The sequence below is a fragment of the Geotrypetes seraphini genome, chromosome 4 (genome assembly GCF_902459505.1).
Source record: "Geotrypetes seraphini chromosome 4, aGeoSer1.1, whole genome shotgun sequence".
NCBI classification, from domain to species: Eukaryota; Metazoa; Chordata; class Amphibia; order Gymnophiona; family Dermophiidae; genus Geotrypetes; species Geotrypetes seraphini.
The window spans coordinates 293892985-293920212 of NC_047087.1; the positions used below are offsets into that span (position 1 = coordinate 293892985).

At 43.5% G+C, this 27228-nt stretch overlaps 1 protein-coding gene across 1 annotated transcript in view; it reads left to right on the forward strand.

Moving 5' to 3' along the window:
* The window catches only part of TRIM8 (tripartite motif containing 8), a 180951-nt gene that overhangs the window by 125702 nt on the left and 28021 nt on the right, over positions 1-27228 (forward strand). Inside the window, exon 3 of the mRNA XM_033940735.1 lies at positions 22629-22862. Coding sequence (XP_033796626.1) covers positions 22629-22862 — 234 coding nt within the window. The remainder of the gene's footprint in view (positions 1-22628; positions 22863-27228) is intronic.

The window sequence follows — 27228 nt, forward strand, 5'->3', positions numbered from 1 at the left end:
GAGACACGCCCGGTACATCGGGCGGGAAGGCACTGGCGCATGCGCGGTGCGGGCATCTCGAAACTTCTAAGTTTCTTCAAGCAAGACATGCTTTCAAGATGTCCGTATCGGGGCTCTGTCGGATGACATCACCCTCTAGTGAGAATAGCTGCCTGCTGTCCCTGGATAACAACTGTTACGGTAAGTAACATTGCTTTCCGGTGATGCTGAGTTCTCTGAGGGTCGCGGCTCCTACTAGAGAGCCCCTGAGGTGGCCTGAGTGAGGGTGGGGTCTGTCGGGGAAGAGATGGACATCGAGGATTTACTTTTTCTCCCAGCTAACCTGGCATGCGATGTCGCCCAGGGTCCCTATCTGTCCTGGTGGGCTCACATTCTATCTAATGTACCTGGAGCAATGTATTTATGGAGGAGAGTGTAGTGTAGTGGTTGGAGCTATAGTCTCGGCAACTTGAGGTCGTTGGTTTAAACCCCACACTGCTCCCTGTGACCCTGGGCAAGTCACTTAATCCCCCACTGCCCCAGGTACATTAGATAGATTGTGAAGTACCTGTATGTAAACCGCTTTGAGTGTGGTTATAAAACTACAAAAAGGTGTTATACAAGTCCCAATACCTTTCCCTTTCCCTACTTTTCCTGTAGTTAGTTTAACTTCACCGAGGTAAGTTTATTTTTTTGTTTTTTGTCGGTGGACAAGAATCTTCTTCGTCTGTATGATTTTTAATTGTCAGGGGAGATATGATAGAGACTTTCAAGATCATGAGGGGCATAGAGAGGGTGGATAGGGACAGATTCTTCAGACTGAAGGGGACAACAAGTACGAGGGGGCATTCGGAGAAACTGAAGGGAGATAGGTTCAAAACAAATGCAAGGAAGTTTTTTTTCACCCAAAGGGTCGTGGACACTTGGAATGCGCTACCGGAGGAAGTGATCAGGCAGAGTACGGTACAGGGATTCAAACAGGGATTGGATGGATTCCTGAGGGATAAAGGGATCGTGGGATACCGAGGGAGGAGCTGGGATGTAACACAAGTATAGAAAGCTAACCAGGTAATAAGTATAGAAACCCAACCAGGTCGTGCATGTGCAAGACCGGAGGGTTAGGACTTCGATGGGAAGATAGGACTTCAATGAGAAACCAAGGTGGCAAGGGAGCCCCTTCTGGTGATTCAGACAGGTCGTGACCTGTTTGGGCCGCCGCGGGAGCGGACTGCCGGGCAGGATGGACCTATGGTCTGACCCGGCAGAGGCACTGCTTATGTTCTTATGTAATCAAAGAGAATTATGCTGTTGCTTCCTTTCCAGTATCTGTTTTCAGCTTGGCAGTTTTCTTTTCTCCTCAGGAGGGTTAGTTTTATTTTTCCCGCCATTAGCTGCCTCAAGAGTGCTGGCAGTTTTCTTTTAAGCTGAGGGGTCAGTCACCTCTCAGTCTGTGGTGATCATGATTTTGCTATTTTGGGGGGTACCTGCTTATTTCTAATGTATAAAAAATGTCTTTTCTTGAGCACATGTTCTATTTGAACCTGTTCATTCCAGTTTTGTAGCTGGCAGTTCAGTGAGGTGTCTCATCTGCACAGTTTCCCCCACTTTCATATTGTTAGTCAGTGGTGCTCGAATACATTTACTAATTCTCTCTTTAATGTGACAGTTAATGCTAAGCCCTTTTATGTAGTGCAAATGCACAGATGTGGCTTTAGACACAGCAGCTGCAGATGCCTTCATATAAAGGGGCTGTGAAATGACTACATATGTATGGGCCACAGATGTATCTGAGTCATTGAATTTACAGGAGTAGCCTTAGCTGCAGCCTACTACATCTGATACAATAGTCAGGCGCCTGTATGGTGCCAGTTGCCCCAACCTATCCTTTTGAAAACAGTGGGTTGTTTCTTCATCTGCAGTAATACTGGGTGCATTTTTTGCTGCAACACCTTAACTATACAGCACCTCTTGCTTCTCTGGAACACTGGCTGTCTGCATGTGCAGTTCCAGGAATCGTTTTTGCCACCTTGACATCTATTGTATGTTTTGAGTCAACCTCACTTGTATGTATAGCTTTGCCTATCGTAACACCATATTAATATAATACCTAGTAGATGATGGCAGATAGACCTGCGTGATCCATCCAGTTTGCCCAGCCAGGTAAACTCCATAAGATATGATGCGATACCACATATGCATACTGGATCTTGATTTATCCTTGCCATCTTCACGGCACAGACCATGGAAGTCTGCCCAGCACAGGCCTCTCTGTTCAGCCACAATCAGGGCACAGACCGTAGCAGTCTGAGCAACCGCCTAAACAGGAAAAACACATCCAGACCAAGGAGAACTCATGCACAATTTACCCACCCCCCAATCAAAGGCATACAAAGCAAAAAAATATATGATGGACTATTAGCCACCAGAGCAGCGAAATTACACCGCCACCTCTCCAATCTGCTGACTATAACGCCCAACTACAAAACATTCAGGAAATAACTTAAAATTTTCTATTCAAGAAATTTATCAAATGATCTAACTAAACCTGATCGACCCTCCACAGATCCTGACACAGACTACATCTATTAACCGTAAACCGCCTAGAACTGAAAGGTATTGGTGGGATAGAAGACACCAATGTAATGTCTGGCACTGGCTTTGCTTCTCGGTTGTGTTGCCATCTAATCACCACTAAGCTTGTTTGGTTCCATACAGGTTTGCTTAGCTGTTTCTATGATATTTAGCTCATCGGTCTTCTCTAGAACTCTGGTAATAGTTGTTGGCTGCATGACTCCAGCAACTTCACTTGATTAGTGGCGTAGTAAGGTGGGGGGTGCTCCGGGCACCCTTCCTCCTCTCCAGCCCCTCACCTCTTCCCACTCCTCCCCTCACTACTTGTGTGCCTCCCTTCCCTTCCTCTGTACCTCTAGTTCTTCGCCACCACGAGCAACAACTTCAATGTTCTCTTTGCAACCACGTTGTCTCTCCTGCTGACGTCACTTCCTGGTGCTGCGAATAGCAAATGGCATCAGAGGGTTGCGAGGAGCATGTTGAAGTTCTTGTTGCCTGTGGCGGAGAACAACTAGAGGTACGAGAATGGAGACGAGGGCGGGAGAGGGGCTCTACCACCCTAGGCGCTTCTCAGCCTCGCTAGACCACTGCATCTGATTGCTTTCTTTCAGTTTCATTCTGGTTCTTGATGGTACGTCCTTCTTCAGTGGTACCTTATGCAAATCTATTCTGCTGCAGCATTTCATTTGCTCACTTTTTTGGTGTCTTTCCAGACTTACATTTTATACAGACCTTCTCCTGGTAGATTAGCATGGCTCTTCAATAAGTCATGAGCCTTCACTTTTTATGTCTACAGTGTCCATGAGCTAGAGCCTTGCTGGTTATTCTGGGCCTATTGTCCTGTTTCTGCTTTCCCTTATATCTCAACACTTCGACCATTGGTTCATGCCTTCTGGCATGCCCCCCGTATTATCCTAGGACAGTGGTAGGCAAACTCATTAGTCAAAAGAACCAAAGATCAGCAGTACAACGATTAAGATTTCTTTTGAGAGCCATACCCTGCACCCGCTTATGCTACGATGGCTACATCAACCCAACTGACACCCTGCTTGCCGGCACGTAGTCGAAATCAATTCGTGGCAGAGCTAGAGAATGACACTGGAAAAAATTTGTCTTCATCCCTGCGAGCTCGGTCCCTGTCCCCGCAAACCATCTGATCCCATCCACACAAGCCTCGAATAGTTTTATACTGAACTTATTATATTAAAACTAGTGTTTTAGCCCATTACATTAACGGGTGCTAGGTGCCCTTTCCTATGTCCTTAGTGCCCCTCCTATGTCCTTAGTGCCCCCAGTTCCTCCTTACCTTGTCCTTAGTACCCCTTCCTACGTCCTTAGTGCCCCCATTGCCTCCTTCCCGTGTCCTTAGTGCTCCCAGTGCCTCCTTTCTGTGTCCTTAGTGCCCCAGTGCCTCCTTCCCGTGTCCTTAGTGCCCCCAGTGCCTCTGTCCTGTGTCCTTAGTGCCCTCAGTTCCACTTCCTATGTCCTTAGTGTCCCCAGTGCCTCCTTCCTATGTCCCCCTCACTTCCTTCCAGAATATGTCCCCCCCACTCCCCCCGAAGCCAGCCTGCCTCCCTCCCTCCCATCCCTTTGTGCAGTAGAACCCTTGAGCAGCATCTTTCCATTTCTACCCCCCATCCCCCTGTACAGTAGAAGCTGGTATTTTTCTATCCCTCCCTCCCATCCCCCTGTGCAGTAGAACCGTTGTTTCTCCCCCCCCCCCCCCCGCCACTACTGCTGCCTTGCAGCCGACCCCACTGGCCCTCCCATCTGACCCTCCCACCACAAGAGACATAAAAACCTCCCAACTCCAGCAGTGTCCGCAGCACTCTAAACACGCACTCTAAACACGCTGCTTTGCGGCCTTCTACTGCCCGTGATTTCCTCTGCCGTGTCTCAGGGGGGTGTTTGAAGCGGCGATAGGCAACAGCAGCTGGGGCCGATCCGTGGGGGGCAGGCTTAGGCTTTGGCGCTGGAGGGAGGGGAAGCAATCGCCTGTCCTATTGTCCCCACGCACAACTTCGGGACGCTGTCCCTGAAAACGGGACATTTCAGCATCCTGAAGCTGTGCGTGGGGACAATGGGACAGGGGATCTAAAAAGGGGACAGTCCCGTTCAAAATGGGATGTAAGGTCACCTTATTTTTATGGAGAAGGGAAGCAGGTTAGGTACCCCTGCTCTAGCCAGCTGAGCCGCAAGCCGCGCTAAAGAGCCGTATGCAGCTCACAAGCCGCAGTTTGCCAACCACTGCCCTAGGACAGTGAAAAGTGTAGTATCACTTTACGCTTTTGCAAGCTTTAAGACTGCCTTCCTCATATCTCTTGTTTCTCTGTCAAATTGCCTTCCCGTTTATAGTTTTCATGTTTCTTCTTTCTGTTTTTTTCTTTTGAAAAACAAGTAAAGAAGAAAAGTAGAAAGGAAAATAAATTTTGTTGTCTTCACATTACGTTCATCGTTCAGCAGCCTTCATACGAATTTCCATCCTTACGTCTTACTGTGATTAACAATGGATTTTCGGCCTTGTTTCTACTCTACCCCAACTCGCCCTCTCCAACTGTATCTGATTCCGGGGCTATAGATTAGAAGAAGATAAACACTATTAATTAATTTCAAAAGTTTTTCTTCTTTTTTTTTATTTTTGTTTATTTCAACATATAGGTCTGGAGTCGGACTTCCAGTGACTGGGTCTTGCCAGTACCAGTAGACATCAATACCTCCATCTACTTGCATCAGTGGCATATTAGCATCAAGTCTATTTGATGCATGTCTTCTGTAACCAATGTTTCAACCACATCGATGCAGATGCCTCACAGTGGACAGTGACCTGCCAATTATGCATTTAGTCCATTTGATGCATGGCTTTCTGGGCAATATAGGTTGTCATTTCTGAAGCGCATCACCTTTTTAGACACTCACGCTTCGACATTTGTGGCACCTTTGATACCACTTGATGTTATATGGTCTTCGTGCCTCCTCTTCACCCCCAACCATCCCTTCCGCTCTGAAGCCAAAAGATCTTCGCTCTGAAGTTGGCATTGGACTGGAAGGCACTTGCGCACGTGCGGTGCGGGCAATCTTAAAGCTTTCACTGTCTGTATCGGGACTCCATGGATGACGTCACCCACGTGTGAGAATATCTACCTGCTGTCTCCAGATAACACCTGTTAAATAACTGTGCATTCAGTGACATCAATTCCTTTCTCTAGTCATTAGCCATCTTCATTGTTCTAGATCAGTATTTCTCAACTCATTTAAGCCAAGTACCCCTTAAGTCTAACAAATATGAACCAAGTACCCCCTGCCCAAGCACCACCTTTGTTCCAGGGCCTTCTTATCCATTGACTTTTTTTTTTCTCCTTCACTTTCTGCCCTGCATCCATCTTTGCCATTAACTTTCAACATTCAACTTTTTCCATTTTTTTTTTTTTTTTTTTTGCTTTCTTCTCAAAATCTACTTTTTCATGTCTTACCTCCCTTCCTATCTCTCTCTTCTACCATGGTCTGACATCTCTCTCCTTCCCTCTCTCTTCCCAGTAGTCCAACATCTCTCTCCTTCCTTTCCCCCCTTCCCACAATCTGACATCTCTCTCTTTCCCCTCCTTCCCTTCCATAACCTTGTCTGACATCTTTCTCTTTTTCCCTCTGCTTCCCCTTCCACTGGTCTAACATCTCTCTCCCCTCCAATCCCTCCAACCTCTTGCAGGTCTCTGCACCTCTCGTTCTTCCCTCCCTTCACCCAACCCATAGCCAAGGTTCTTTTCCCTCTCCAGGCCCCGACCCTTTAATCTCCCTCCCAACCCCATGATCCCCCTCCTGAAGCCTACCAAGGTACTTGGTGGTCCAGTGGAGGTCTGTGTCTGTATATGGCCGTTTGGTGGAGGATGGGCTGGGGAGGGCTTCAATGGCTGGGAGGGTTTAGATGGGCTGGAGTAGGTTTTAACGGAGATTTCGGCAGTTGGAACCCAAGCACAGTACCGGGTAAAGCTTTGTATTCTTGCCCAGAAATAGCTAAGAAGAAAAATCTTTTCCAATTATCCACTATATTTGTTATGAGCACCATTGGCTGGCTATTCGAAATACTGAACATTCTAGGTTGCGCAAAACCCTTAAAGGGCAAAGCTCTTGGGACTATTTTTACAATGTCTCCCTCTGCTGGTAAATGGACATAACTTATTCATTCTGTACTGTTCTGGTATGACTAAAGAAAAGAAAATTATCAGGTAAGAAACATAATTTCCCTTCCAAAACAGCAGACTATGTGGATCGTAGGATGGTCGGCAGAGAGGTTAGTGAATAGTGCAGGAGGGAAATCTGGTTGCAAAGGGGTTGCGAACCGATCGGTAAACGATCGGTTTGCTTTATGAATCAGCCCCTAATCCTTAATACTGATACAATTGCTGGCAATAAAAAATACTTTTAATGCCTGATATGTTAAATGCCTTAAGACCCAATTCTAATCCCTTTATTAAAATAGCCCTATTAACCACCTTTGAATATCAAGTTACAGCAATACTTTAAACAACTAGCATATCTTAGGGTTTTAACAATAACATATACTGTACCTATTTGACAACACTCCTGTCACCTATGGGATAACAGACATCAGTCTAGCCTTTTCTATTTGCAGAAAAGATGAGTTTGAGCAGGATATTTAATTTCCAATATCACATCATAATTCCTAAACAAATTGAATTCTACTACATTTAAAGCTATATTATTCTTCCAGTGGTTAATTAGCAACTTCAAAGCTATGAAAATTTAAAGTATAGTAGATGGCTATCTGTCTCAGTCATGGAAGCAGGAATTGCTCGTGACTGATCAAAGAAAAAAGTTCAAAAGGATCTTGCTGGCACACTTATTGTAGTGTGAATCATCAAAGGAGGGCAAGCACATAAGTAAGCCAGGGCTGAGTTGTTCTCAGTCTAGAAGAGGTGCTGTAAGAGGACTTCCAGAGAGGGAGAGAACTTCAGTGGTAAATGTTGCTGGGAAATTGCTTTTAAACTGGGGGAAAGGTAGACTTAGAGTTAAATAGGTAACCTCAGTGATTTTATTTTGAGTTGCTGTGCTCACTTAGCAGAGATGGTATAAGGAATAGCTTTTTTATTTAAAGCATCTCTGTTACAGTTCCATAAGCTAGCATTTAAAAAGGACTATTTTAAAGTTATCTTAGTATCATATATCACATCAAGAAACTCGAACCACCACGCCAGCACTCAACACTCCATCACTGTTACCTGGAGAAGAAGATCAACACTTCCGAAAACAAAATCTCATCCATCTCCCACAACACTCATATACCCGGAAACAACTCACATACCCCAGACTGACACGACCTCCCTCACATGTGCCTATGTTAACATCAGAGCACTAGGACCCAAAACAGAAAACATAAAAAATTGGATAAAAACAGAAAAACTCGACTGCCTATTCCTCACTGAAACCTGGTTAACCTCAGACACAGACCCTAGAATAAAAGAAGTTTGCCCGCCGGGATACAAAATAACAGTAACCTGCAGAGAAAAAAAAAGAGGAGGAGGACTAGCAATAATACTCAAGAACTCCCTAACTATAAACATACTTGAAAAAACATCCACTCCGCAAATGGATTTCCTAGCGTGTCACCTCACAAACCCAACACTAAAAAACTCACTAAACTGCTTGCTCTGCTACATAACACCAGGAAACTGGACCACAGTAAGACCTGAATTTGAAAACTTCATTTACCAAACAAAAATCTACTAAGGGATAAGAGGAAAAACTACTATACTAATCTCATAGGCACGGAAACCCAAGATTCCAAAAAAATATTCCAAATCCTGAAAGAACTAACAGACACCAAACCATACACAACCACCACGAACACCCCTCCACCATCACCCACCCTCTTAGCAGAACACTTCAAGAACAAAATTACAAACGCCAGAGCCACTCTCATCACTAACCCATCCCATCAAAACACAATCACAATCCACCCTTCAGGAAAAGAGGCAACTGCTGCAGACAGAATTTGGACTCAATTCCCCAACATACAATGGTCAGAATTCAACAAATTATACAAAAAATACAGTCATGCCTCCTGTGACCTCAACCACTGCCCCTCATATCTCCTTACCACCTCTAGTGTAAAATTCCGCACCATAATTCTACAATGGATTCAATTCACGCTCACAGAAGGCACATTCCCTGCCGACCTCAGGGAAATCATCATCACCCCAATCCAAAAAGACCCAAAAGCACCACAAAACCACCCATCTAACTTTAGACCTATAGCCTCAATTCCGCTATATGTCAAAATTATAGAAGGCCTAGTAGCCAAACTCCTCACCAATTACATAGATGACCACAACCTACTCCACCCCATGCAATCAGGATTCAGAACAAACTTCAGTACAGAGACACTACTAGGCTCCCTTATGGATACCGTCAGACAACACCTTAGTACAGGGAAAAAAATGCTGCTCATACAACTAGACCTAACTGCGGCATTCGACTTAGTGGATCACAACATCCTTCTACAGATCTTAGACGCAATAGGCATCTCAGATAAAGTATACTCTTGGTTTGAAGGATTCCTAAAACTCAGAACCTACAGTGTAAAATCTAACAAAGTGTTAAAATCTAACAAAGAAAAGTCAGAATCCTGGTCAAACCCCTGCGGCGTACCACAAGGATCTCCACTATCCCCTACCCTCTTCAACCTCTACACTGCTTCTCTAGGAACGCATCTGGACAATCTAGGCATAACCACCTATAGTTATGCCGATGACATCACCATCCTCATCCCATACGATCATTCTAAACCTACCATGACAGACAAACTTCACCAAACACTTGAAACAGTCACAACCTGGATGAAAAACCACAAACTTAAACTCAACCAAGACAAAACCAAATTCATCCTTCTCGAAAATGACAAGGTCCAAACCACAATCAACCTAGATATAAACGCAATCAAATACCCCATCCAAACCACCATAAAACTTCTTGGCATGACCATAGACAGACGCGGCACTATGCAACCGCAAATAAATAAAACAATTCAGAAATCATTCGCAATCATGAGAAATCTGAGACAAGTCCGAAAATTCTTTGAAAGAACACAATTCCAACTTATAGTGCAATCCCTAATACTAGGTATATTGGACTACTGCAACATCCTCTTCCTTCCTTGCCCTGCAACAACGATTAGACAACTCCAAACAATCCAAAATACAGCTTTGAGACTCATCTATTCATTGAGAAAACATGATCACATCACTGAAGCCTTCATCAACTCACATTGGCTTCCAATCCAAGAAAGAATCCAATTCAAATTCTACTGCATATTATTTAAAACCCTACACGGAGACAGCCCATCATACTTGAACAATCGCCTCATCCAAGCACCCACTACCAGACACAGAAAAACGCACTCCCCATTCATACCCCCCCCAATCAAGGAAGTCAAAAGAACAAAACTACACGACGGCCTCCTAGCCACTCGAGCCGCAAGACTGGACAACCAGATCTCCAACCTTCTGATGACCACCCCAGACTATAGGACGTTCAGAAAAGAAATAAAAACCATACTTTTCAAGAAATTCCTGAAGCAGCAATAACATCACGACCTCCTAGTAACTCTAAAACTGACATTAGATCTACCCATTACCGCACTAATAATAACAAAAGAACCTCCACTGTGACCACCTATTAATTCTTTTACAAACCACCTCACCCACAACAACACGTTAAATGTTTATAAGATCTACAACTTACCTCTCTAGCTAATCATTGTAACTCTACTTTTTTAATTAACCTTTTGTAATCCGCCTTGAACCGCAAGGTAATGGCGGAATAGAAATCCCTAATGTAATGTAATGTAATGTAATATATAAGGCATAGCTAATAGTCACAGAAAACCTAAGTTTAGATCAGTGGCCTTCATTGCAAGGCCCATGAGTCAATGGTGGCCCACCGATACCTCTTGGGTGGCCCATGCATTCTGTACTGGATCCCCCTTCCTCCCCCGGCGGGATCTGGTACCTTCTTACCCTTCCCGTTTCCAGTGCTGCACTCTTTCCACTCTTCATGCTGCGGGTAGCGTGAATCAAGTAAACATGCTGTCTTTGGTGATCCCATTGCTATAGCTTCCTGATCCTGCAGAGGTGAGAAACTATAGCAGAAGAATAAATCACAGGGAGAGGATAGTAGAGAGATGCTGAACTGTGGGGATGGGGAGGAAAGGGAAAGGAAGAGATGCTAAGCCTTCTGGGGAAGAAAAAGACTGGGAGGATAGAAATGCCAGACCACAAGAGGGGGAAGGGAAGGAGAGAGAAATGCCAGACCAGGGAATGGAAAGGAGGAGAGAGAGATGCCAGACCATGGGAAGATGGGAGGGAAGGAGACCAGGTGCCAGACCAGGGAATGGAAGGAGGAAAGAGATTCCAGACGAGGGAAGGACAGGTGACAGACCATGGTAGGGGGAGGAGGGAAGGGGAGGAAGATGCCAGATTTTAGGAAGGAGAGGAGAAAAATGCCAGACCATAGGAGGGGGGAAGGGGGAAGACAGATGTCAGACTACAGGAGGGTGAGAGAGAGGGATGAGATGATGCACAGGGATTGAGGGGAAGGGGAAAGAAGAAGGAGATAGAAGAAATGCTGTTCATGGACTGATGGGAATAGGGGAGAAGAAAGAGGGAGGAGGATATGGTACACATGGATGAAGGGGGAAGGACAGGACAGAGAGGGAGGAGATGGTGCACATGGATAGATGAGGTGGAAAGATGTGGAAAAGTAGATACATTTGAGAAGGAAGCAGAAAAATGGAAGAAAGTTGAAAGTTAATACTAAAGATGTGTGTAGGGCAGAAAGTGAAGGGGAGAAAAACAGCAAATGGATAAGAAGACCCTGGAAACAGACAGAAGGATATGCAACGAGAGACTAGGAAAAGATGATTAGGAAAAAATAATCAGACAACAAAAGATAGGAAAATTGTTTTATTTTCAATTTAGAGATTGAAATAAGTCAGATTTGGGAATTATATCTGCTGTCTGTATTTTACACTGTTCAGGAAGAAATGCATTTCTCTGGTGGTGTATTTGCATGCAGAGTCTGGCATCTTAGGGGTTCGTTTGTGCATATTAGTAGTTTTAATTTGTGGTCCTGTATTTGCATAGGGTTTATCTGTGTTCTGCATTTGTGACCAAGGCCAGGTGTTATGATAGGAATGAATATTAAGAAGCATTATTGGTGTCATGGTCCCAAGTAGGAAGATATTTGTCAGCTCACCTTCAGCCTTTTTGCATCCAAAACTGCCCTCACTTAAAAATTAGCCAAGACCACTGGTTTAGACTTTAATTCCCACCATCCTTGGCCTGATTTCTGATTTATTACTACTGGTGGAGTTTTGTGCAAAAAAAAAATCATATTCTCACACAAAATTTGCATATTCTGCAAGTTTGAGAAAATTTAAACAATATTTTTGCTAATTATTCAGAATTTTAGTACAATTCAGTATTTTCATTAAATTATATTAGAGAAAACAAAGAACCTTCAATTTTTTCTTGCTTAGTGACTGTTCTAGCAGAAGGTATCAAATTGAACCGTGATAAACTTTCTCTGCATCTCTAGAATTAGAAACGACATTTATACAACTGAAGCCCAGGCTACATTGTGAACAAAAAAAACCCCTCCAGATTCCTGTCCCCCCAATCCACTGTATCTCTCGCCCCTATCGTGTGTCCCGCCCCCAAGCGTCTTTCTCATCCCTATTGTGTCTCCTCCCCCTTGAGCCAGCATCTCTCTTGCCCCTGTCATGTTCACCCCCACCCCGAGCCAGCATTTCCTATCCTCTCTCCACCCTATCCTGAGCATTTCACTGTCCCCTATCCTCCTCAGCCAGTAATTAAAGACATACCTGTTCGCTAAATATCTGGGTAATTTAGTGCGAATGTATACGGATATCATAAACTTAGTAATCTGTTTTATTTTTACTTACTTGGTTATTTTAATTTTCTTTTCTTTCAATTGTAAACCTTATCTTTTAATTTTCTTTTCTTTCCATTGTAAACCTTATCTTTTGTAAACCACATAGAACCTCACGGCCCTGCAGTATATAAGCTGATTGTTATGTTATGGTCTCATTCTCTCCCCATTGTACCTTACCGACACGGATTCAAATTATTGGCAACATTCCGCCGGCTCTGCAGGCTTTCCTCTACCGCAGTTCCGTCTGTGATGAAAGAGGAAGTGACATCATCAAGGGCAGGAACATGGTAGAGGGAAGCCTGCAAAACCTGTGCAGGCTGCCCAAAGATGTGCTGGCAGTAATTCAGGCTGCACTGAGGGGAATGCCAATTCCTTGAGCTGCAGAGAGGGAGTGCCAATTCTGTGCAGATCACAGGTATTTCTGCATGCCTGTGGAATTCGTAAATTCTGCATTGCGCAGTTGCGTAGAATTTATAGACCTTTGAACCAATTATGAGGCTAGAAATTTAATTAGATCATCTATGTCATCCAGTAATTAACTTTTAGAAATAGTCTATTTAGGCCCATAGAGGGGGACTTACTATTTAACTTTAATAATAACCCTAAATATTAGCATATCCTAGCACAGTGGTTCCCAAACCTGTCCTGGGGGACCTCCAGCCAATCAGGTTTTCAAGATATCCCTAATGAATAGGCATGAGAGAGATTTGCATACCTGTCACTTCCATTATATGCAAATCTCTCTCATGCATATTCATTAGCGATATCTTGAAAACCTGACTGGCTGGGGGTTCGCCAGGACAGGTTTGGGAACCACTGCCCTAGAATATAATTAGCAACCTTAGGGGACATTAATTATATATTCCGACTCCATTAGCAACTTAATTAAGAAATCACCAATAATAAGATGTAGACAGCAGTCCAGCAGTGAGTTGGGGGCTCTCCAGTCTTTTGTACTATGTTTGATTATCTCACAGTTCTTGAGAAGTCATATGCTTGTACTTAGTGCAAAGAGGTCCTAGAACTCAGGTCCAAACTTTGGAGACTAGAGTAGCAGACAAGGAGGAGTTAAGGCAGACAGGTTTATAGTGGAGGTCTTTAGGAAGATAGTAAAGAAGTCCCACTTCCAGTCTGGCAATCTTAGTGCTGCCATGGAGGAGAAAGGGCACCTGAAGGGAAAGCATCACCATGGAGAGATAGGAAGTGATCCTGTAGCCAGGACCTGCCCTCCAGGGGATGCAATACCCTCTCGCACTGAGGACAGCTGTTTTAGTTGGAGATTCGATCATTAGGCATGTAGATAGCTGGGTGACTGGTGGACATGAGGGTCACTTGGCTGCCTGGTGTGAAGATGACAGACCTCATGTGTCGCCTAAATAAGATTTTAGATAGTGCCTGGGAGAAGCCTGCTGTCTTGGGGTTGGGAGTACTAGTGACATAGGATGATGTGGGAGGGAGATTCTGGAAACAAAATTTACCCCCACCCCCCTTTTAGCCCAGAGCACTAAATGCTCCGCTGCTCATAGAGCACCCTGGCCTGTGGTAGAAACCTCTACCAGAGCTTAGTAAAAGAGGGCCTTAGGCTTTTAGGTAGGAAACTACATGGTAACATTTTTGGAAGTGCTTCTGATTCCATGTGCTGGACCCAAGAGACATACAGAGCTCCGGAGTCTCAATGCGTGGTTAAGCGTTATACCACAACGCTGACACAATTTGTCTTGCAAGTCACAGAAAGTTTGAGATACAATGAATGATTGGGGTTATTGCTTCATTAATTGGGTCTTGAGAACAGCGTTTCTCCTTCTCTGATCCCCTGAAGAAGCAGATTGTGAAACGGGTCCCATCAGGATCAGAACCTTTCAGTTAAGTTGAGCTGTTCTTTAATAATATACGAAGATATAGTTGTATCAAGGCTTAAGATTACAAGGAGGTTTTTTTTCTGACCAGTGATTGATGTTACATAGTAACATAGTAACATAGTAGATGACGGCAGATAAAGACCCGAATGGTCCATCCAGTCTGCCCAACCTGATTCAATTTAAATTTTTAAATTTTTTCTTCTTAGCTTTACCCAGTACTGTGCTTGGGTTCCAACTGCCAAAATCTCTGTTAAGACTTACTCCAGCCCATCTACACCCTCCCAGCCATTGAAGCCCTCCCCAGCCCATCCTCCACCAAACAGCCATATACAGACACAAACCGTGCAAGTCTGCCCAGTACTGGCCTTAGTTCAATATTTAATCTTATTTTCTGATTCTAGACCCTTTGTGTTCATCCCACGCTTCTTTGAACTCAGTCACAGTTTTACTCTCCACCACCTCACTCGGGAGCGCATTCCAGGCATCCACCACCCTCTCCGTAAAGTAGAATTTCCTAGCATTGCTCTTGAATCCACCACCCCTCAACCTCAAATTATGTCCTCTGGTTTTACCATTTTCCTTTCTCTGAAAAAGATTTTGTTCTACGTTAATACCCTTCAAGTATTTGAACGTCTGAATCATATCTCCCCTGTTTCTCCTTTCCTCTAGGGTATACATATTCAGGGTAGAGAGTTGCGCGGGGACAGAAATCCCACCCGTCCCCGCCAAAGTCCCACCCGTCCCCACCCGTCCCCGTGAGGACTCCCACCCGTCCCCACCCGTCCCCGCGAGGAATCCCTCCATCCCCACCCGTCCCCGCGAGGAATCCCCTCCGTCCCCACCCGTCCCCGTGAGGAATCCCCTATGTCCCCGCCTGTCCCTATAAACTACAGAAATAGTTATTTCATTTAATTATGCTACTGAATTAAAGGCTCTGGTAGAAACCCATTTAAAAATAAGCAAAAAGACTTTATTAATTTGGAAATATTAATTGAGAAGAATACATACTTTGTAAACGGGTTTCTACCAGAGCCTCTAATGTTTATAAATTTTTATCAACACAACTAATATACTACTTTATCCTTAAGCAAAAAAAAAAAAATAATAATAATTTTTTTCCTACCTTTATTGCCTGGTTTCTGCTTTCTTCATGTTCTCATTCAATTCCTTCCATCCACTGCCTCTCTTCTCTCTGTGTCTTCCATTTGCTCTGTTACTGTGCCTCTCCCTTTCTCCCCCCTCCCAAATTGGTCTGGCACCCATCTTTTTCCCTCCGCTCCCCCCATAGTCTGGCACCTCTGTCTTCTTCCCTGCCAGCGTCTTCTTCCCATTCCCTCTTCCCCATTTCCTTTCAGTGTCCTTCTCCCCCACCATCTTTCCCATGTCCTGTCAGGCAGCATCCTTCTCCCCTCTCTGCCTTCCCCATGTCCTTTCAGTGGCATTCTCCACCCCTTTGTCTTCCCCAGTGCTTTCAGGGTCCTTCCCCCCCCTTCCTCCCGTTTACCCCATGTCCTTTCAGCGTTCTTTTCCACCCCTTTGTCTTCCCCAGTACTTTCAGCGGCCTTCTCCCCCCCTTAAGCGTCTTTTCTTCTCCACTCCACCTTTCCTCCCTCCCTGCCTCCACCTTTGTGGCGCTTTTGCACCCGACCGACAACAGAACAGGCCCGGTCGGACAAATCTCCCTGTCCTGTAGCCGCGAATCTAAATTACCTTCTTACAGCAGCTGAAGTAGTGAAGCTGCTGTAAGAGGTAATTTAGATTCGCGGCTACAGGGCAGGGAGATTTGTCGGCCGGGCCTGTTGTCGGTCGATCGGGGGACCTGACCGGCTGTGCACATTCTCCGGGGCGGACCGCCCCCTCCCCCCTCTTTCGTACGCCATTGCCTTCTTCCTACCTTCCCTGCCGCACACAGCCGACCGGAAGTCTTCCTGATGTCAGCGCTGACGTCGGAGGAAGGGAGGGCTTTGCTTAAGCCCTCCCTCCGACGTCAGCGCTGACATCGGGAAGATTTCCGTTCGGATGTGTGCTGCGACAGGGCAGGTAAGGAGAAGGAGACTACCCTCGCGGCTCGACCAACCCCGCTGCGATCCAACCCCGCAGGAACCCCGTGACCCTCGGAGGCGTCCCCACGGGATCCCCGCGACCCTAGGGGGCGTCCCCACGGGATCCCCGTGACCCAAAGGGGGAACCCGCGGGATCCCCGCGGGTCCCGCGGGATTCCCGTCATCCCCGTTCCCGTGCAGCTCTCTAATTCAGGGCTTCCAGTCTCTCCTCATACTTCTTCTGGCGCAAGCCTCCTATCATTTTCGTCGCCCTCCTCTGGACCGCCTCAAGTCTTCTTACATCCTTCACCAGATAAGGTCTCCAAAATTGAACACAATACTCCCAAGTGGGGCCTTACCAATGACCTGTACAGGGGCATCAACACCTTCTTCCTTCTACTGGCTACGCCTCTCTTTATACAGCCCAGCATCCTTCTGGCAGCAGCCACTGCCTTGTCACACTGTTTTTTCACCTTTAGATCTTCGGACACTATCACCCCAAGGTCCCTCTCCCCGTCCGTGCATATCAGCTTCTCTCCTCCCAGCATATACAGTTCCTTCCTATTATTAATCCCCAAATAGGCATGTATCATATTATTAGACCTGCCATTGAAGGGAATCTGAGGTCTTTTTTCCTCGTTTTGTGCCATGATTTAAAATAAATTATACCCACTATATGCTGCAGAAGTTTAGTTGACTTCTGGAAGGTCTCAGTTCAGACCTTATTTTTTTAGTTTAAGTTGAAATCCTTTAAGCAGGTGCCTCACAATTAATTCCTCTAAATTCCCAGGAAGCAACCATATTTGGAAGCGGCAAAAATGACATTGTGTGGAGTGAAATCAGCTTTGTTGATGTAGGTGTTATTTTGATAGAACTAAATCAGCAATCGAGAGATCGCTATGCTATGCTAAACAGCTGTCCTTCTTTCAACAAAGTCTGTTTTGAGATGGAATTCAATACACACAGAAAAGAGGGCTCACTTTAACAGAATTTTGAGTACTGTACTGTTCAGCTTTCTGCAGGCCACTTCCTGTTTTGCATAGAGGTTAAGCCTTTCTTCTGCCCAGAGTGGAGAGTGCTAATGAGTACTTGGAGACATATAAAGTTGCAAATCCATCTCAGGAGAAGGAAACACGACACAAAAATTCCTGCTATAGCCCACTGCTGTAGCCAACAGCTTCTCTCCACATTCTGCCTCAACCTATTGCAAGTCATTTGGATTTACTTCTCTCAGTTGAAAGGAAGCTCTGAAATAAGGGTGAAAGCAGGTAGACTCAGGAAGTATCTAGGAAAATATTTATTTACAGAATGACTGCCAGATATGTGGAAACTCCCAGTTGAGGTGGTGGAACTGAGAATTGTGTGTGTGTGGGGGGGGATTATAAGCTTAGTAGTGGTGTGAATAAACAGATTGGATAGGTTATATAATCTTTATCTGACATAATCTTCTGTATTTCTGCGGATATGTCTTAAAGTGTCCATCATTGAGAGGCCAGAGCAGAGGCACATAAAGAAAGACCAAGTAGAAACTAATGGATAAAGGAATTTTCACCCCCATACATTTTGCTCCCGGGATCTTTCAACCCCCCCCCCCCCCCAACATTCACTGTAGTACTAAATTGCAATATCATAATCATTAAGTATTGTCATCATTACCGTTTTTGTTGGCCTTGCTCATTTGAATATGCCACTCAAGTAAATTTTTATATACAGCATTTTTCATTATGCATATTTCAAATCTTTTCCTATATTACAGTATTTTTGACCCATTCATAATAAGGCCTCAATGAAATTTCATTTTTCAGTGAAAAAAGTCTAAAATCAACTAAAAAAAAAAATCGTAAAAGTAAAAAATACACAGTAAGCACAAAACAATCAAGTTAAAAGTCAAAATGAGACCACACTAAAAAAAATCATAAATCTTTGTTCACAGGTTACACTGGCCTTTTAAAATGAACATTCACTTTCAAATGGGAAGTTTATGCTGTTCACTTCACCTAGCATCAACCTCCCATTTGAAAGTGTTTGTTCATTTGAATATACCATTGTAACCTATGTTTACTGACCCAGTATTGACTTCTCATTTTGCAAGTGTTCACCTGAAATGCTATATAGAGCTTCAGCATCACAGCAAATCATTCAACATGTACAGCAAACAGTTTAGTGTAGAGTTCGGAATGAAGGACTAAAAGTGCAATACGAAGGTGATCACAAATTTGCCCATTGGATCCGCATGATACCAGCCCTTGCCTTTGTCCCGCCTGGGAATGTTGTGCAATCATTTGAAGAATTGCAGGAAGATCCCAACTGCTCAATGTTCATGTTTGGCTCTACTGTCCCAAAGGCATAAAAAGCAAGGATGCTTTGTGTAGCCACTAGAGAATGACACAGTGGCGGTAAGCCACGGGTGACTGCGGGTAACCTGCCGAAACGGTGGGGGGGAAAACAGTGTTCACCGCGGCTACAGGGACAAGGCCATTCACCACCCCATGGAGCGGTGAATGGCCTTGTCTCCACAGTGAAGGGAGGAAATGCGTGCAGTCACTAATCGCACTCCATCCCTCCTTACTGATAGCCGCTGCCCGATCGCTGCCGCCACCCAAGCATCTCCCTCCCTCCTTACATATTGCTGCCGCCCAATCACCGCCACAGCCTGAGCATCTTCCTCACTGCCCCTTACCTTTGTGGCAGGCAATTTCTCTAAATGTGCTTCTTACAAGCAGCTGAAGTGTTGAAATCACGTGTGGCTGCCATAAAGGTCATCTGCGACGCAACCGGAAGCGATTTCAACACTCCGGCTGCTGGTAGGAAGCACATTTAGAAATTGTCTGCCACAAAGGTAAGGGGCAGGGAGGGAGAAAGGGAGGAAAAATGGGTTGTAGAAGAATAGATGCTGAAGGGAACTGGGGAAGGTGGGATGCAGAGGAACAAACGCTGAAAGAAACGGGAAGGTGGGGTGCAGAGGAACAGATGCTGAAGGGAACTGGGGAAGGTGGGGTAGAGAGGAACAGACACTGAAGGGATCTGGGATAGGGAGAAACAGATGCTGAAAGAAACTGGGGAAGGTGGAGTGCGGAGGAACAGACGCTGAAGGGAACTGGGGAAGGTGGGGTGCGGAGGAACTGGGGAAGGTGGGGTACGGAGGAACAGACGCTGAAGGGAACTGGGGTAGGTGGGGTAGGGAGGAACAGACGCTGAACTCAACTCCTTGGTAAAAAAATGCTTCTTTAGCCTTCATATGCTGAGGAAAGTGAGATCCTGCTTTCATCATTCTCACTTCGTCCTTGTTCAATCCACCATCCTCTCTAAACTGGATTACTGCAACTCCATCTATATAAGTCTAACTAAGAAAAACCTCCATAGACTTCAGCTAATTCAGAATGCCACGGCTAAGCTTATTTTTGCAAAAGGCAAGTTCGATCATGTCTCCCCACTCCTGTCCAAGCTTCACTGGCTTCCAGTACACTCCAGAGTCCTCTTTAAATGTGCCTGCTTAGCCTTCAAGATCCTACATGGCATCTTTCATCCCGTCATCCCACTCTTTTGGAACTCCTCAAACTCCAACTCCACCAGACCCTCCCAAAAACTGAAACTATCATTCCCCTGTACAAAAGGAATATCCCGCGCAGGAAAACTTGGAACATCCCTCCCCTTTAGAACCACAGAACTCTAGAACAACCTCACATCTCCGCTCAGAAATTCAAGCTCCCTCCAATCCTTCCGCAAACACTTGAAAACTTGGCTCTTTTCAAAAATCTAATCACCTCCCGCTCTCAGGTACCCTTGTCCCTCTCTATCTTTTTAGTTCCTTTCCTATAACCCTTCATTGTAGTTCCTTTCTATCCTAACTCTGTAAACCGTGCCGAGCTCTACTGGAGATGGTGCGGTATACGAACCTAAGGTTTAGTTTAGTTTAGTTTAGCTGAAGGAAACTGGGGAAGGTGGGGTAGGGAGGAACAGACGCTGAAGGGAACTGGGGAAGGTGGGGTAGGGAGGAACAGACGCTGAAAGGAACTGGGGAAGGTGGGGTAGAGAGGAATAGACGCTGAAGGGAACTGGGTTAGGGAGCAACAGATGCTGAAAGGAACTGGGGAAGGTGGAGTGTGGAGGAACAGACGCTGAAAGGAACTGGGGAAGGTGGGGTGCAGAAGAACAGATGCTGAAGGGAACTAGGGAAGGTGGGGTAGAGAGGAACAGACGCTGAAGGGAACTGGGGAAGGTGGGGTGCAGAGGAACAGACGCTGAAGGGAAATGGGGAAGAGAGAGATTCCAGACTATAGGGGGAGCGGAGGGAAGAAGATGGGTGCCCGACCAATTGGGGTTGGGGGGTGGACGGAGAGATGGAAGGGAGAGGCACAGTAACAGAGCATATGGCAGAGACAGAGAAGGCAGACAGTGGATGGAAGGAAATGAATGAGGAGAAGATGAGGAAAGCAAAAACCAGACAACAAAGGTAGAAAAAAAAATTATTTTATTTATTTTTTTGTTTCAGGATAAAGTAGTATATTAGTTGTGTTGACAAAAATTTATAAACAAAGTCCTGCCAGCTGAACATCTCTTTCTCTAGTTCATCAGCCAGAACTTTGATTTATAAAGAAGGATTAAGCTAAGTATTGCAGTACTGAGGCTTGTATGGATGCAGGGACAGTGGTTGCGGGGACGGGGATAATTTTTTTCCCCGTGTCATTCTCTAGTAGCCACTTTGTTGACCAAGAAGCAAATTAGTCATCTTCAAGTGTACACAAATCACACATTGATGTTCTTGGTAATTTATCTTTTCCAAGAGTAAAGAGATAGTCTTGTACTCTTCTTTCATCCTGGTGGAGTGACCGATTGGCATAGTACCATAAATTCAACCATTTCTAAGAAACTAGAGCGGATGCGGTCTATCCAATGCAATTTTCTGAACCGGTGCCCCAGATAACCCCAGGAACAGGTTAAAAACCCCAAGGCACCAAATTTTTGTTTGTTTGTTTTACCTGTGTAATCCACTGTCCTGAGTTTCAACAATCAATTGCTCATCCTTAGGTTTCAATTCACATGTTTATAACAATTCACGTGTCTTGTTTTGATCAATGAATGGTTCCTGAAGTAACACTTTGTTTTTCCTTTTACATTTGCTACTTATTTCTCACTTGCTGATCTAATTTCTTGAATAGCTTTTTCTCTTCCTTCCCTTTTGGTATAGGTGGATTCTCACTCAGTTCTTGTACTTTTCAGAATGTTTGTCCAACTTTGATGGAAAAGGATTTTGGAAGTTTTTTTTTCATATTTCAACACCATTTAAATATTTGGATCTGATGACACTATTAAGTAAGCCTGAAGGCTTATAGTAATAGCTAAATCTAATCTGTTTCTTTGAGATCCACTCTTCCTTCAGCTTGGGGAATGTACAGTCTTGACATATATTGATTTTTATAAATGGCATCATGGGCAGGAAGAAGGTTTTCTCATTCATAGATCCAGTTTTTCAAGGTCTGTAAGAGGCCAATCCAAAGCTATATGATAGTGCAGGAAATGCTGGCTGATTAATGGCTTTTATCTTAATGTGGGATGATGCACTTTTCACTATCAGTTTGTCTCCTACAGTTTTCTTTACTGATCTTTTCTCTTGGTGATTTATGCTTGTTTTTTGCTCCTTCATCCACTCCTAAATATTTGTATATACTGTACCTTCCTTTTCAAGGTCCTTTATCTCACAAGAAGGTGTATTCTGCTGTGGGCCAGTTAGGGATGCTGCATCTCTTGCACAGTGGCAACATATAGTGATAGGACTTGGGGTCCAAATTACAGTCTTCAGGAAGGAACTCTGATCCCTAACCAAGGACTATTGCTTTAATGACCAAGCTAAGTGAGTAGGGTGTGGATGTAAAATAGGAGAGAAATCCCTGCATAGTTGTAAATAAAGGTTCATGGTGTCAAACGAGCTGGAAGCCTATAGGAACAGAAAGAAATAGCTAAGCCAGTTTAAAGTGTGCTTTGTTTCAATGTGAACCAGAAATAGAATGTTTATGATAGTTTATTGTGAACCATTAGATGGAATAAAGTGTTCTTTCATAAGTGGCAGACTGTTTCTTAGTGTGAGTTAAATGTATAAGTGTCAGGGGCACATTGCAGGAACAGCAGTAATATAACATTCAGTTTGGTGGCTATTTCCAGCATGATCAAGTAGTTGAAAATGTGAATGGTCTGGTCTGTTCTACTCTTCCAGGAGAAGGTAAGCCAGCTGAAGGATGAGGTGCGCTTGCAGTATGAGAAGATGCACCAAATTCTAGATGAGGACCTGAGGAAGACTATGGACATACTAGACAAGGCACAGGCAAAATTTTGCAATGAGAATGCCACCCAGGTGCTGCACCTCAATGAGCGCATGCAGGAGGCCAAGAAACTTCTCAGCTCTGTGCAGGTCATGTTTGACAAGACAGAGGACATCAACTTCATGAAGGTATCCTGAGTCATACTGTTTAGACTGTGATTTTATTTTTTCCCAGGATCATGTAATGAAAGGTAGCTCAGATATCCATATTCAGACAACTGAATAGGTAAGATATCTTGGATGTTCAGCAGAATTTATCTAGAAAAGATTGCCCTGAGCATCTAGACAGTTCAGTGATTGTGAAAAAGTTCTCCCCCCCCAACACACACACACACAATTGTCCTTATTGCATATATGTCATACTGAATGGTTTCTGGTCTCTAAACAAAAGTAAATACACAACTTCTTAAATTATTTGTTTATTTAAGGGATAAATTTATGTAATACCCATATCACCCATTGTTAAAAAAAACAACTGCCCCCTTAATCCATCAGTTGATCAAATTTAATTTATAATTAGATTGAGCCGATTGAACACAGCCTGCCCTGTTGAATCTGAGCTTCACTATGAGAGTGAAGTAGTCACCATAAAATTTCTATAAGAAATCTCATGATCAAAGGAAATTCCAGAAGATGAGAAAAATGTTGAAATATATCACTCTGGAAAGGGTTACAAAGCCAGCTCTTAGAGCTCTGGGAATACTCCAAACCACAGTAAGAGCCATTATTTCCAAAATGAGTCTTGAAACAGTGGTGAATTTTCTTATGAGTATTAAGTTTACCAACATTACTTCAAGGGCACAGTGGCAACTCATCTGTGAAATCACAAAACTTCCCCAAAACACATCCAAACTACAGGCCTCAGCTAAGTTCAGTGTTCATAAATCCACAGTAAGAAAGACTTGGGCACAAATGGGATTCTTGAGAGAGAAGCAAGACAGAAAACCTTGTTATCCAAGAGTAACATCAGTGGTCATCTCACGTTTGCAAAAACATACCTGGATAAACCTTTTGGGATAATTTTCTAATCTAATCCATTTGCTAATATTCTGCCAGGAACTCATAAAAGCCCACAACAGATTACAGTAATGTGACCAGTATAATATAACTGAAAATTACAAATTTCTGTATTATAGTTTCATAATAAAAAATAGATAATGCATATATTTAAGAACAGAATTTTTAAAATAAAAAGTTTTCAGTTGACAAAGGCAAATTGAATAAGATGGTAGAGTGCAGAGGGAAATAGTTACACTGTTCCAATTAATAATTCACACTTGGTGAAGATGACTTAAAAGAAGAGATACATGTTCACATTTTCAAGATTTGAATATTAAATTTGCTGCAATATTTTGTAATAATTAAAGCTTATAAAAGTAATTGAACCTATGGTCCAGCATATAGAGTTATAGTAATCTCAGTAAGAGAATTTACTTGAACTAATATGCAAACTGTCTATGTGTCAAGTTAGGATAAAACTTGTACTGGAAAACTTGCACTATAAGGATAACTATGGCAAATTTAAACTGTTTATTATGTATCTAGCCTTTTGCTGGCCTCCTTTTCTATTGCATTCTGTCCTACTAGTTCCTGTGGTGTGCATGAAACTTGGAATCCTGCCATTGGAGTAGAGTAAGCCTTTATTATAACCCTGGAACAGGAATAAAGCCTAATGTGTGTATTAGTGCATTACAAAACACAAAAAGAAACTACCCCTAGTATCTATCAAGTTAGGCTAAAAACTTGTATCATAAACTGGTACTGAAATTATGGCAAAATCCAGTGCAAATCATAACCTGCTAACTGTATATTATGTATGTTTAACCTGTAATCTGTTCTTTGAGCTCTTTGGAGACAATGGGATAGAAAATGAATTAAACTAAAATCCCAAATTGAATATAATTGTTGCATTAAAGACTTTTTTTCACAACCAAACTAACTTTGTAGGTCCATAGTCAGTGATATAAAAATAATTGCCAGTTCTTTAATAACTTTCTCATTTGTGAACGTTATTTCAGATAACACATGAACAGATTAAGGCAGGGGTAGGGAACTCCGCTCCTCGAGAGCCGTATTCCAGTCTGGTTTTCAGGATTTCCTCAATGAATATGCATTGAAAGCGGTGCATGCAAATAGATCTCATGCATATTCATTGGGGAAATCCTGAAAACCCAACTGGAATACGGCTCTCGAGGAGCGGAGTTCCCTACCCCTGGATTAAGGAATATAATTTAAAACAGTATTTAATCAAACTAACTTGGCTTTATTTTTATTAAGTTCTATTTATATGTGAGTCAAAATGGAAATCTAAGGACAATAAAGGGCCCTTTTTTTTTTTTTTTAAAATCTAGCCCAGTGGTTCCCAAACCTGTCCTGGGGGACCCCCAGCCAGTCAGGTTTTCAAGATATCCCTAATGAATATGCATGAGAGAGATTTGCATACCTGTCATTTCCATTATATGCAAATCTCTCTCATGCATATTCATTAGAGATATCTTGAAAACCTGACTGGCTTGGGGGTCCCCCAGGACAGGTTTGGGAACCACTGATCTAGCCTAAAGGAACTAGACGCAGGGCTGCCCAAGTCCAGTCCTCGAGATCTACTGGCAGGCCAGGTTTTCTGGATATCCTCAATGAACATGCATGAGAGAGATTTGCATACCAAGAAGGCACTGCAGGCAAATCTGTCTCATGCATATTCATTGTGGATATCCAGAAAACCTGCCAGTAGATCTCGAGGACTGGACTTGGGCAGCCCTGAACTAGAGCATTCCACAATAAGAACAACATACTAACAGCCAAGAATGGTGGTGGTAGTGTGATGTGGGGATGCTTTGCCATTATTAAAAGAACCATGAATTCTGTACTGTACTAGAAAATTCTTAAGAATGTCCAGTCAGCTGAAACCAAAGTGTAATTGAGTTCTGCAGCAAGATAATGTTCCAGAATGTTTACATCTGAATGGCTAAGGAGAAATAAAAACTAGTTTTGTATTGGCCTAGTGGACTCGAACCCAATAGAGATGCGGCAAGAACTGAAACAAGCAGTTCACACATGAAAGCTTCCAAATGTCTGAGTTTAAAGCAGCTGTGCAAAGAAGAATGGGCTAAGATTCCTCAAAAGCAATCTGAAAGAGTGATGTCAAATTCAAAGAACCTTTTGGTTGCTGCTAAAAGTGGTACAGCCAATTCTATTTAGGAGACAGGTTTTTTTTCCCCGGGTGATATGAGTATTGGTTAATTTTGTTCCTTAAAAAATGAAGAAGTAATGTGAAAATGATGTGTTCGCTCAGGTTGCCTTTGTCTAATATTAAATTTTGTTTAAAAATAAAAAATCACTCAGTATAATTTATATGCAATAATTGGGGACATTGATGCAAAAAAGGACCCCCTTCCAATGTATATGGATTTCTTTACCCAGAAAAATTTAGGAGAGCTAGTTGTGCAGATCTTCCCCCTCCCCCCATATACACAAATTTTACCTGATAGCATTCCAAGGTACTGTTTGGCTATATATAGTTATACCCACAAAAAACAAGAGGGAATGCAGATGTGCTAACACCCGGGCTTGTCCCAAAGTCTGGTCTGAGAAAAAACAACACCTTCTGAGCACTGTTTTCATAAACCCGGTTTATGTTTTTGAACAGCATTGCCAGTCCTTTTTTGTTTTGAGAGTTATATAGAAAGTGCCAGCAGAAAAGGTCTGCCCACTCCATTGATCCACCTCCCTAGTTAATTGCTCTCTGATGACCTTTTCCCTCATAGAGATCCGACATGAGCATCCCATCTGTTCTTAAAATCTGGCACGCTGCTGGCCTCGATCACCTGTACTGGGAGCTTATTCCAGCTGTCCAGTTATATACAGTCCACTTCTGCTGCACCTACAGCCCTGCCCCCTTTCTGTTTGAGTAACTTTGGCCACACTTAAGTTTTTGTATCAATAGAATTACCCGATGAAAGGGGTGATATTTTTGCAGGTATAAAGCTGATTTGAATATGAACTTCTTACTGTTCAGACAAAGTGAATCCTTGACTGCCCCTGAAAATCGCGAGCTTTGCTTACTATTTATTAGAAGGGTTTCAAGTAAAATGGAAAATTCATTTCACTGGAACCAACTAGTCCCTCCTAAGTTTCCTTTTGTGTTTTGTAAGGCACTTGATGTTGAGACACTGATGCATACACTAGGTTTTATTCCTGTTCCAGGGTCATAATAAAGGCTTTTTCTACTCAATGGCAGGATTTCAAGTTTCATGCACACCATAGGAGCTAGTAGGACAGAACGCAACCAAAAAGGAGACCAGCAGAAGGCTAGATATGTCTTATCAATTACTGTAAAAGCAAGGGCCCCAATGAAAAAGAAGTGGAAGTGATGGTTTGGCTTTACATAAATTTGAAGTGTGGAATTTTTCAATATTGTTGGAGAAAAGCGAGAGCCAAGAAATGCTGTCTTCAGAAACTTGTGGGCTTGAACTTTGCACAGTCAAGCAATTCTATC